This window comes from Capricornis sumatraensis, chromosome 14 (assembly GCF_032405125.1).
Source record: "Capricornis sumatraensis isolate serow.1 chromosome 14, serow.2, whole genome shotgun sequence".
NCBI lineage: Eukaryota > Metazoa > Chordata > Mammalia > Artiodactyla > Bovidae > Capricornis > Capricornis sumatraensis.
Window position 1 is genome coordinate 26,785,337 of NC_091082.1, and position 13,832 is coordinate 26,799,168.

The 13,832-nt window shown below is 36.5% G+C and overlaps 1 protein-coding gene across 1 annotated transcript in view; it reads right to left on the reverse strand.

Annotated features, from left to right (window-relative positions):
- The window catches only part of USH2A (usherin), a 930,103-nt gene that overhangs the window by 350,993 nt on the left and 565,278 nt on the right, over nucleotides 1–13,832 (reverse strand). The window contains exon 37 of the mRNA XM_068986285.1: nucleotides 6,026–6,205. Within this exon, the coding sequence (XP_068842386.1) occupies nucleotides 6,026–6,205 (180 nt within the window). The remainder of the gene's footprint in view (nucleotides 1–6,025; nucleotides 6,206–13,832) is intronic.

Here is a 13,832-nt window from a genome sequence, read left to right on the forward strand (position 1 = left end):
AGGTCAGGGGTGGGTGGGATCAGAGTTTCAACCTTCTGATCACCTGTTTGGATCCTTCAGTAACCTGTCCCCCTCCACCCTCATCCTTGGGTACTTTCTAAAAGTCATTTCATTAACATAATAAAAGACACCTTTTATAGCTCTGCTTAGGAAATTCCAAAGGTTTCTGGAGCTCCTGCCAGAAACAGGGACCAAGATCATGTATACATTTCTTATTTTAAATCACAATATTGCAAGAGGCCAAAGAAGAATCTCAGTCAGAAGATAAAGAAAATAGTAAGTACCAAATATTTATGAAGACAGACACTGTGCTAAGCATGTGAGATAAACTGTGTTGCTCAGTCCTCTGGCTTCCCTGATAGCTCAGTTGATAAAGGAAAAGAAAGAAAGAAGGTGAAGTTGCTCAGTCATGTCCAACTCTTCGCAACCCCATGGACAACAGCCTACCAGGCCCCTCTGTCCATGGCATTTTCCAGGCAACAGTACTAGAGTGGGTTGCCATTTCCTTCTCCAGGGCATCTTCCCAACCCAGGGATGGAACCCGGGTCTCCCGCATTGCAGGCAGATGCTTTACTGTCTCAGCCACCAGCACAGTTAGTGAAGAATCTGCCTGCAATGCAGGAGGTCCAGGTTAGTTTTCTGGGTCAGGAAGATCAACTAGAGAAGGGATAGGCTACTCACTCCAGTATTCTTGGACTTCCCTTGTGGCTCAGCTGGTAAAGAATCCGCCTGCAATGTGGAAGACCTGGGTTTGATCCCTGGGTTAGGAAGATTCCCTGGAGAAGGGAAAGGCTACCCAATCAAGTGGTTATCATCATTCTGCCAGTTTAACAGATGAACAAACCGAAATTCAGAGAGGTCTGTGGATTCACTTCTAGACATTCAGTCTATGAGTAAAAAAAAGGGAATCAAATTGAAGTTGGTAGGATTCCAAAGTCTATGCTTTTACAATGTGCTTAAGTGTTGATTCCAAGTAGATTTCAATCCTCTTCTCTCAAGGATGTTTCAGATTATGCGGGGGTCAAGATGAGGAGGGAAAAACTAAAATAAACTCTAAAAAACCACTCACAACCAATTTGCATTTTTTAGCATTTGCTTTTCTAATATCACATCTTTGGAAAAGGAATACATTCCTCCAGCCTAGTATTTTTATGAAGTTTGTAGATTATAATTTTCATCAATTTTAATGACAGATTATTTACTGTCAGAGAAAGCAGGATTAAGTTCACAAACTAAGGTTGCTCCAAGTTCCTTTCACTGTTGCAATAAAGCAGTTCAGAAAAAGATAAATAGAATAAAAGTGTTTCTTTTGGAAAAAATATAAAACTTTCATAAAAAAATCTGTTTCCAGCCCGTCAGTATGGAATTTGTCACTAATCATTTTAAACTATGCCCTTTTATGCTTCTTCTGTCTCTTTTAGCTTTCTGAGTAGTTCTTTGATGTAACAAAGACAGTTTCAGACAAGATTTCAGTTCATCTGGAAAAAAAGGTTTAAGTCTGGAGGCAAATTGCAGTGTATTTAAAATTTATATACTCTATAATGCCTTTGTTCTGAACTTGAAGATCCTGCAAAACTTCTAAGCTTCTTTGCCTTCCTCTAAGCTCATTTGTTCTTCCTCGGCTTATTATCATGCAACTGTGATTTTAACTGGTGGTTCCATCGTTTAACTACATGCAGAGTCATGGCTGACCCTTCCTGATCAATTGCCAATCCATACAGGTTTGACTGATAAAAGAGCCAATTAGATTTAAGCAAATTAAGGGACATCACCAATGTCAACCACTTATTAAACTGAATGCTGAATTCCATGCATACAAAACACTAATGCACTGAGCCCCATTAAGAGTTGAAATCCTAACCCCATTAGTAACTCCAGACCTTGAAGGGGTAAAGGTCAGAAGAAAGTTTCATATTTATGGATTAACATTTGGAGTCTGTTTTTATTTTTTTTAATTCTTTTCCTAGAACTCTTGAACCTACATTGTAATGCTATTCAAGAGCTTGGATTAAAGATATTTCTCATTTCTAAGAGTATCTTAGTGATAAATATGAGCATTATGTTATTACAAACAGTTTAAAAATATAGTAATTGTAGAAATACAAAAGTCTGAGTACACACAAGTAGGTAAGGGTATGCTACATAGTTGAAGAAAAAGGCAAAACACCAAACTCTTCAGTTGACCAAGTAATATTTGAAGTGAATTTTTAAACAAAAAGTGTATGCTGTTTGGGATTTGCCGCTGTCCATCTATATGCTGAGTTATTAGCCTCATGATCTCATTTGTGTTAATTTCAATCTTCAAAATATCTTGTGTTTATCATATTGTTTCATCGTATTTCTATTTTCTGTGGTCAAATTAAGAGTTGTTTTTTTTTTAATAAGACTAATTTTATTAAACGGCACAATTAATGAAACAAGGAAGATCTGAAAGGACTAACAAGGGCTCAAAGTTAGATACTGTTGGACATTTTCCCCCAGACCTGTTGAGGTATAATTGGCAGACATAAAACTGCACATTAATCATATTTCTTATCAGATGAAATAGAAAGATGTTTCATAACCAATACCTAAGAGATGATGTACCAGGGTAAATTCTTTATGCTCTGGTCCCTTACCTCTCCCAAGTTCCTATGTAAACCAGTGTCTGTTACTCTCTGTTTACCTAAGTAAACAATAGGGAAGGACCCAGAGTCATGAGTTAGTACAATTTGAGACGATTTCTCACTTCTAATACTCTTGCTCTCCTTACAGTTTGGGCCCCCAATTGCATCTGCCTGGCCGCAGCATCTCTGCACTGGACAAGCATACACAGAGGAGGTCACCTTTTCCACAGCTGGCTACAATAAAGGATTGCCCAGGTAGAAGAGGAAGTCTGAGTGGGCCTGAGCAATGATAAGCTTACAACTTAAAATTGGTAATTAAGCTATCCTGACTGACTTATTTATTTATTCATTCACCCACCAATTATTCATTATGCACCTACCAAGTGTCAGGTTTGGTCTAAGCATTAAAGATAAAAATGTGAGTAAGAAACAGTCCCTGCTGTGTAGGCTCTTATCACCAGCGATTGTGACAGATGAGACAAGCAGTTTCAGTATTATGCGATTGAACTCGAGGACACAGAAGGGCCCTATCTCAGCCTTGCTTGGTAAAAGATGACTTCTTGATGGACTGACTTCCGGGTTGAAACCCTAAAAATGAGTAGGACTTAGCCAAATAGAGGAGGTAAAGGAGGTTTTCAGAGCCACATTTGATAAAGAAAAAAAAAAAAAAAAAATTAGCATTTCTGCTTTGCCCAAACTTTCTATTCTTGTTTTTCAGCTACGCTGGGAAGAAAACAGCTAAGGGTGCTATGGCCACAGATCTTACATAATTCAGCATTGAAAGATAGTAGGAATTCAACATTACCATAAAAGAGATTAATGTGAAAATCAAGGGAATGGCTATAATGAAAATAATCCAAATATAATGGAAAAGTAAATAGCATATAGAATCTTCTATGCCTATAAGTTGGTTCGTTTCTATATATCGGTTCATTTATTATTCATTTCGGTATGAAACACAGTTCACTGGACAAAGGCATGGAAGATTTCTTTAATAACTCTCAGTACTAATTTAATTCTACTTAAACACACATAGTCTAGTGAATGCCACATGCTTTTCAGCATGATTTTTATGTGTAAATCAGGATAATATGTTTTCAGATCATTAAGTAAAAGGAAGCATGAACTAAAACCTATTTAATCAATGAGGTATCACCTTTAAACTGCCACAAGGTCATAAAAAAGATAATTTCAAAGCTATAAGTTTCCTAATTGTAATCAACAACAATCTAATGATAAAGAGAAGTATGTGCTAATGGCTCTAATAAACTTGAGGAAATCACTGTCTGTCTCTGAAGACACTTTGCTTCCTCTTTTGGTGAAGGGCCACCTCCCCAATTCTGGATTTCCAAGTACATGAAGTGAATGATTGTATGCTGGCTTCCAGAGCATTATGATAATGACATGGATATGCATCCACTGAGTGGAAATGAAGATAAGATTCAGCAGTTGACTTCAGTCCAACTGTACCACCATAAAGCAATATTTAGTTTCCTTCTGTTTATATAATATTAACTCTTCTACTAACTCATTGACAGATACAGTCACACAGTGTATATATTGAGTTAACAATGGCAGCTTGCTGTTTAACTGAATCACACATATATTATAAATCATTAGATTATACATTCCTAAACATATGAACAATGAATTAAATTTACCCCTGGGCTTCCCAGGTGGTGCTAGTGGTAAAGAACCCTTCTGCCAATGCAGGAGACATAAGAGAGGCAAGTTTGATCCCTGGGATGGGAAGATCCCCTGGAGGAGTGCATGGCAACCCGCTCCAGTATTCTTGCCTGGAGAATCCCATGGACAGAGAAGCCCAGTGGCTCACACACCAAAGGGTCTCAAAGACTTGGGCACAACTGAAGCAACTTAGCACACATGCACTTTTATGAATGCAATGTAAATTTCTGTAAATTGCAAACTATTTAAATCAGTGTAAAAGCCAGAAAATGAATATGCAACTCAAATATTTCACATATTCTGTTAAGATGTTACTATACCACTGAAAAATCTCCATTAAAGCACTAATCGCTCTTTAATATCTATAAATATGAATAAAAGGTATTATATACTAGGGTATAGAGTCATTACAGTTTTTAAATCCCTTCTAGCACCTTGGGTTAGAGGAAAAAATGAAGATAGGAATACCCAAGGTTTGTTTTGTTTTGATCTCAGTTCTTAAACAGGCACCTACCTAAATTCAATTCTCTCTTCATAAAATTATCTGTTCATAAAATATGCAACTGAGTTGATCTGCCCCAAAGGTCTCTTTCCAGCATTCTTTTCTTAAACAATGAGGCTTCTGCTATTTAAAGTTTCAAGTGTTTTGGTAAATATCTACTCATTAATTCTTATAAAGTCATAAAAGGCACATAATAGTGAGTAATTTTTATGACATAGAAGGTAATGAATTTTTCCTTGGCAGAAAATTTCCGTACTAACTGTAGATTAACTCTTACTTTCCCTTGATGAGACGTTTGCTGCTCTTACAGTCTTTACAACTGCAGAGGGATCTATCCAGACTTGCAGATCATTCTTAAGGAGATAAGGACATCATCCTTTAGTACAGGACACACTGGTTCCTGAAGCTGGGTTATGAGCAGACACTGGGTGTCCTAGGGTCCTTTTCCTTTGGTATTAAAAAAATACATGTTTCTAAACACTCAACCAAGAATCATGCTTATTTCTGAAGTGTACTTTCTGTTCAAGAAATGTACATAACAATCTGAGGCAGAGTTGTATTCTTAGTAATTAGTTCCTATAAACAGTTAAAACAAGGGTAGAGTTGAATCTAAATCATAATAGTTCTGAATAAGTTAAGTCAATCTTTATCAGAGAAATAGTTAGAAATGGCCAGACTGAGTCACATTTCTCCTGTGAAAATGATATTGAACTCTAACCATTAGGACATGGAATTTAAGGCTGCTTTTCCAGTGGTGTTAATAGAGTTTTCCTATTTTATTACCCTCCTCTGCTTTTTTTCTTTTTTGGTCAAATGAAAGGTTTATATATACATCTAAACTTGTTTTCCAAAATAAACAGGAATGAAAACCACTTGTATGAGAAAAACAAAGTACAAATTTAAAATATAATTTTTGAATCTAATTGAAGTCTCAGACAAAAAAGAATTTCCCTATCACTATGCATAAAGCAAGAGACACATGTGTGTGTACATATACATACATACAGACACATGTGTGTGTGCATACACACAGTGCTAGATGAAAATGATCTCAATAAAATAATACTAATATAAGGGTCTCAATAAAACAAAGTAAGAACAAGAATCACCAGAAATACAACTGAGACTCTAAGTTCTGAAAAAATTAATTCTAACAATAAACAGGCATTCAATGGAGACAGTTGTAGAGCATTTGTATACATTCAGATACCAACATTGCTCACAGACTTACCCCCTGGAGGCATTGAAATCATTACAGGATCACTCATCAAGCTGCCTTGGCTATTGGAAGCATTCACTTGTACTGTGTAGTTCGTAAAAGGAACCAATCCATTGATGAGCACCCAAAGGCTGGTCTCTTCACCACTGTGCATGATTTGTGTGCCATTCAGAAGAGTGTAGTTATCACCTGCTGATTATAAAAAGAAAAGTATTTAAATTAGTGTATAATTAAGGATTCTTTCCTTCTATTATTTGAGTATTTTCTTGGGTTCTAAATATAGAGTGTTAAGTAGAGCTCTCTGTATCAGTACCCAGAGGGGCATTTCATGTGCTGCTATCAACATACATAAATTTATTATTTTCTGAACAAAGTGTTACCTGAATTAATATGTTTATTAATTTCCAATTTATTCAGTGTAGAGATTTGAATAACTTGACTGACATTTTTAAGACCGTATGAAGCCTAATCACAAATATCATGGTTATAAGTATAAATACTGTACACATATATAAATTGATCAGTTAATGGATTATTTACAATTGTTTGAGGTGTTTTCTTTTAAGTTCTTGAATTTTCTTTAATGTACAGACTGGAAGGAAATCACATTCTGTTTCCCTAAATGGAATGGTTCTGGATATAAATAGTATACTCAGATATGTGTTATATGTCTCATTTAGTACCAGTACCAATTGGTTTATTTTCTGTTCATTTTGCATGTAAGGTTAGTTGACTACTTTCTATCTAATACCTCTTCAAAACAAAATTGGTGACAATATTCTGAAAAGTAACTAGGGATGGGAAGTAATATGTGTCCGCTTTGATCAGACTATCTTTTTTTTTTTTTACCTCTATGGGAAAATGCAGAGGCTGCCTCTCTGTATATAAGAATCACCGTGAAAGTACATCACTGGGTCCCACCACTACCCTCCTTCCAAAACTTCAGGGAAACCAAATCTCTAGATTCCTAAGTTGCTTCAGTTGTGTCCAACTCTGTGCGACCCCATAGATGGCAACCCACCAGGCTTCCCCATCCTTGGAATTCTCCAGGCAAGAACACTGGAGTGGGTTGCCATTTCCTGCTCCAATGCATGAAAGTGGAAAGTGAAAGTGAAGTCGCTCAGTCCTGTCCGACTCTTCGCGACCCCATGGGCTGCAGCCTACCAGGCTCCTCCGTCCATAGGATTTTCCAGGCAAGAGTACTGGAGTGGGGTGCCATGGCCTTCTCCAAATCTCTAGATTAGAATACAGGAAAATACTTTTGTCTGATAACAGGGTTTTATCTCTATCTTCTCTGCAACTGGGTTACATTCAAGGTTAAGAAGAGTTAGAAATTAGACTTAAAAAATAAGGCTACAACTGAACAGCATATTATAACATTTATTTCACTTGCTATGTTAGATGCTTTCATGAAAAGTTTCCATGAGGAAATTTTTTAAGATATCACCTAATTTAATAAACTTTAGTTATATTTACTCTTAAAAGATTGATAAAAAAATTAGTTAGAAATAGTAAAATTTACTTCAAATAGCCACCCTCCTTTGCCAGAACACTTTTCACCTTTAATTTTTCCCATATACATTCTACAGATATAAGCAAACAAATAAAAGAACACTGATGCTGGCTTCAAGGTGAAAGCATATTTGCGAGCTCTCTGGATACTGATATAATCTTTACTGTTTAAATGTTTTAAAAAGTAAAGATGGTGACATATGAAAAGTAATCTTGTATTGTACAGCAGACAGAAGTTAACAGTTGCAATATTTACAAAAATATTATATTTTTACATAGTTTAGTATAGTGCAAGAGAAGGAAATGGCATCCTGCTCCAGTATTCTTGTCTCGAGAATCCCATGGACAGAGTCTGGTGGGCTACAGTCCATGGGGTCGCGAAGAGTCAGACATGACTGAGCAACTTCCCTCACTCTCAGTATAGTGCAATGGAAAGTACATAAATTTGGTGATTAGAGAGTTTCTGCATTTGAACTTGTCCTTTTCAATTCTCGATTAGTGTGCTCTTTGTAAGTTACTTGATTTTATTTATTTTTTTACCACCACACTGGGTAGCTGTGGGATCTTAGTTTCATAACTAAGGACTGAACCCGGGTCCACAACAGCAAAAAGCACTGAGTCTTAATATCTGGACTGCCAGGGAATTACCTGTAAGTTACTTAATATTTCTGAACCTCATTTTTCTTCTGTGAACTGGGAATAATAACATTCCTTTGTTTGCCATATTATCATGACCATTAAATGAGATGCTCAGCAGCAGCAGCTAGAAATGTTACTGTTTCTGTTGCAATAATTTCTATTCATTTTTAGTAAAACAAGATAGAGACATTGTCACAGTTTAAGAATGGTTTTAAGTTCCCAAAATGGAAACAGACAACAGATCTATGTACCTGAAGAAGTTATGAAACCTACAAAGTAGCTGTTGATAATCTACTAATGCATTACAGCAGAAAGGATACATCTGTTGTTATATCCATGCAACAGATACATTTCTGAAAAATATTTAGAACTATCGAGTGATTGAGAATTACTGACCCTGTATTTTACTGTCTCTAGTACCTACCTACTACATTCTCCCCACCTCCACCCAATCATGTATTATTATTCAAAAATCTAAGGTTTTTCAGTTAATAAAACAATGCTAATCTCATTTACTTCCACTGTGCCATTGTTTCATCAGGTTGCATTTCAAACTCTAAAATTAATGAGATCAAATGATGAAAAGAAGAACTCATATCTAGTTACAAGCCTTCTTATGAAATATGCATAAGGCAGGTCAAGACTTTAAAAATATGCCAAATTTTAAAAAGGTACTTATAATAACTTTGGGATGGAGAACTTAGATGAAAATTTTATTGCTGTGAAGTCTACAGGTAGGTTAAGTGTTTTCCATGAGCATAAGAAATCCCTAGTTCATGCAAGAATTTATTACCCTGAACTTGAAATTGGCATATCCAAAGGAATAGTTTGTTCCAAAGAAAATAAATGGTACTTATGGGCTAAAACAAGGGACTAATAATTTCTATTCCTTTTTGGTAAAACATGATAAAGACATAGTCCCAGTTTAAGGATGATTTTAAGTTCCCAAAATGGGAATAGACAACACAGCTAGATAGGTGAAGAAGTTATGAAACTTACGAAGTAGCTGTTGATAAGCTCCTAATGCACTGAAAAGACATTTCCAAATTAGGCTTCACTAGCTTTCATAGAATTTTGACAACTGGTCAACTTGATTATGGAGCTCCAACTGCATGCAGGGAGTAGACCTGAGTAGGTGCTGATAACTGTTTGCCTCGAATGAGTAAGACACAGTTCTTGCACTCAATAAACTTGTTTTAGATTAACATGAATCCCTTCTAATCATGATCTAAGAAAAAGTTCATTGTTCACATCTAAAGATCTTCTCAAGTTCCCATAATGTCCTGTTCCTTAAAAACATATTCAGTTATAGCTGAAACAATTGCTGCTAACGTCACATGCCGAGATCTAAAATTTCAAAAAGGTCAGCTTATCCTAGGAAACCCAGGAAAATGCTCTATTTCCTTGAAAGTGGTATAAGATGTCAAATTGCAAGACAACAATGAAAATTCTAAAAATAAGCCAAGAGAATACAGTTTTACACATTTCAAGCCTGGTGTAACTGTAAGCTCAATGAGTTAACATCTATGATGATAATACTGGTAAGGGTTTTTTTTTTTCCCCCTTGTATTTTGTTTGTTTGTCTTTGAAGCAAATTTCTAGCTGTAAAATGAAAAATATTGCCAGCTTTGAAAATGGCATGGCAGGGGGAAATATATTAAGTACTACTTTATTCTAAGTTTCCCAGATAACATTAATACATGGTAATTATACAATTAGTTGTAACATTAAGTCCCAGTTATAGAACAATGATTACTCAGTAATTATAAGAAGTATATAATTACTCAATAATTATGAGAAGTATGCAATTACATAACCATTTCGTTCAGCTCAAAAAAGAACTTGTACATCTCCAGGAATCATGCAGCTGAGTGAATTGAATGTTCTTTCACCTCCACTAACATAAAGCTCAATTCAGAGACCTGGAGCAAACAACGGAATTTCAACCCTCACTGAAACTCAAAAGTCTCCAGATTCAAAACCAATACAGGACCCAGAGATTTCAGCTCCTCTCCACCTTATTCTCCCTGCTCTCTCTTTCTTCCAATAAACTTTGCCAATTTGGGTTCTTAGCTTTTAAGGGAAAAATCTTAAAAATGTAGGTCCTCTGATCCTTTTAAAGGGGTTGTGCTTTACCACTTTTCACTGCATAAACTTTGTTTTCAGTGGGCTGGAAAATACAGCCCCATTGGTTCAGCCTCAAGAATCAAGCTAGAAAATGCTACAGTGATAAGCATTTCCTATCACAGGTGACTACTCCTGTCCGGTCGGCCTCAGCGCTGACCTGATTTGTGAGTATAAATGGATGGTGCTGGTCGGGTTAAGATTTGATGTTCTGGAACCACAACTCCCAAGACTCCGCCTCCAGGCACTGTGAGCTTGGAGTCCCCTTCATCTGCCTTCTCTAGCTCTGGTCTGTGCCATTGAGCTTTAACCGGTTGTTCAGTCATGAAGTCATGTCTGACTCTTTGTGACCACGTGGACTGCAGCTTTAACTGGGGATTGCACTAAACTGTCTACACCTGTGTTCCAGAGCTCACTCATGTCAAAATAGCCTGGGGGTACTTCACACACCTGAGTTCTAACCCAGACCTACTAAAGGAGAACACCAGAGCGTATGGGGAATCACATGGTGATCCTTCTTCAGCATGCATAATTACTGGTTTTAGGATTATTTAACCCATGTTCAAGGTGGTCTTAATGTAATGACCCAAATTCATTTCCTTTGCTTGAAAAAATTATCAGGCCGCATTTGGCATCCTTATGAACGATGCATTTAGATTCTAGCTTTGGGTTGCAAAATGTTGATGAGTTAAACAATGCATCTTTAGAAAGTGTAAAGTTAACTTGCAAACCAGACTGTCTTCATAGACTACAAAATCTAGTACAGTCATGGTATAAGAAAGTTTAAAATATGAATAAAAACAATTTTTTAATGAATAAAAAATTTTAAAAAGGAAAAAGAAAAGCTATAGCATGCAAACAACAACCATAAGAGAATTGGCTATACTAATATCAGATAAAACAGACTGTTAGACAAAAAGCATTATGAGCAATAAAGAGACATTTAAAAACGATAACAGGTTATTCTATCGGGAATACATAATTATGAACATACATGCACCTATATGAGCTTTCCAGGTGAATCTAGTGGTAAAGAACCCACCTGCCAGTGCAGGAAACAGAAGAGACGAGGGTTCAATCCCTGGGTCAGCAAGATCCCCTAGAGGAGGGCACGGCAACCCACTCCAATACCCTTGACTGGAGAATCCACGGACAGGTGAGCCTGGAGGACTATCATTCATGGGGTTGTGCAGGGTTGGACACCATGCATCTATATATTCCTGGTTTTAATCATAATACAATTTTGCCTGTTTGCTTGATTTTATAATAACTGAAACCATGAAGTACGTAAAAGTATGTATATCACACACCTGAGAACAATAACTTAAGAATTTCTGAATGAAGGTTCTCTCTCTTTCTTTCTCCACTGAGGATGCAGAGAAAGGGAAAGATTCTTTGCACACTGGCCTGTATCATTCAATCACAAGGAGAAAACATATTTGGTATAGATCACACAACATTCTAAAATAAAATCACAGATGTTGTTTCAGACTATTCTACATTCTCAGGGATTTCCCAAAAGGTTAATTGTTTCAGTCCTACTTTTCTATTTTACTTTGAAGGAAAAAGTGTTAAATGAAGAAGCAATCAAAATAAATCTCACATGTGCCACCGGTTTCGCATGACAGGAACTTTTCCTGCAGCTTCGAATATGAAGACCAACTAAAATGTTAACAACCTGGATGCCCATTTCTAAAGCTAAAATCTTACTTTTCATGCTCTTATTTGCTGAATCGTAGGATATTTTTCTGTACAATTAGTTTTTAAGCAAAAACCAGTGTAAACAGATATTCTCACAGGTATGAGTCACAGCTGAGTAATTGATGACTATTCTGGGAGTAGCATCTCAGGGGGCTCTCTAGATTGAAATAACATAAATGGGTATCCTTTCCCATTCTTGTTATAATCATTGTCACAAGAATTTTAATGCACCATATATTCCATAATTTTTTTCCTCTGTGCTGTACTGCTCTGACCTTTTCAATATTCTATAATTTGACTGGCTGGCTATTTCAGTTCTCTCCTTTTTACAGCCTTATTAACTTGTGGAAAAGGGGTGAAATGAACAGCCAATCAGAATACATAATATTGCAAAGGTCAGTGTAGTCTTGTAAGTATCATCACACACAGAAGACTGTATGCCAGGCATTAACATCCTGATATCTTATTCATGTGACAAAGATTGTAACAAGAACAGAAAATGGCACAACATGAATCCATTCTCGTGACAAAGATCATAATGAGGAATGACAGCGAACAAACCAAACTGATTCTTGTTACCTTGTGAGGATTTTACATGTCAGACCTGGTCCTGTTTAAGTTAGCCTTTTTCTGAATCCAATTACATCTTATGGTAGAAAAGATATTGACCAATTTTCCCACTTCTGGCTGGAAAAAGAAAATGCAATATTTTTTCCTGTACTGGGGGGGTTCTCAATTTTAGTGTTGTTCAGCCTCACCTCACCATCACAGAATTCTGCCAATCCCCAGGTAAAAGACCCTGAATGGCATATTGCAAATTAGGGCCATGTGGCCAGTATGCCCTTAAATGGGAGCTAAGAATTCTAGGTCACTCTAGATAGCACATATTAATATTTAAGTCACTTTTATTTCTTCTTTGTAAAGATATTTCAAATTATTCTACCCAAGATGCAAATGCATGCTCCAAGCATCATCATTTTAATAGATCTTACGTTGATATAAATCTGAAAGAATTCAAGTTAATATAGAGGTAAAAGGACCTATTCCTGACTTTAAGTTTTTGCCAATATACAAAACTTTTATAGATCTTTACTTACACAGCTTTCTTCTCCACAGAACATTTTGAAAGAGAAAAAAATAAGTAGCTTGTGAAGCACTTAGGCTCTGAGAAAGACAGTGCTCTGTTAATGCATCATACTTTTACCATTATTATAATTACTCTAATGTGATGCTTAATTAGTTGTCCTCTAGTAAAAGCTGTACTTCTTTGATTTCTCTTTGAAGTGGTCATTCTGCTATTATAACAATTGTAGTTCAGGGAATAAATACACAGAATATTTCATCAATTCACCAAAAGATGCTTCACAATAATTTGCCCCAAGTCTGTGCTCATACAAGAGCAATACAGTTCTATAGATAGTGAGAATAATTTTGTCTGCTGCTGCTTTGATTTATTTTTTTAATTTATGGGCAAGAGTAAGCTAATGTTACACAATTAATCTTCTAAATATTTTAAATACAATTGTTTTAAGTCACTAGCAATAGCTGCTGTTCTAAAGGTTTAAAAAGAATAACTGAAGAGTATGGATGGATTTAGTCCATTCTGAAGGAGATCAGCCCTGGGATTTCTTTGGAGGGAATGATGTTGAAGCTGAAACTCTAGTACTTTGGCCACCGCATGCGAAGAGTTGACTCATTGGAAAAGACCCTGATGCTGGGAAGGATTGGGGCCAGGAGGAGAAGGGGACAACAGAGGATCAGATGGCTGGATGGCATCACTGACTCGATGGACGTGAGTCTGAGTGAACTCCGGGAGTTGGTGATGGACAGGGAGGCCTGGAGT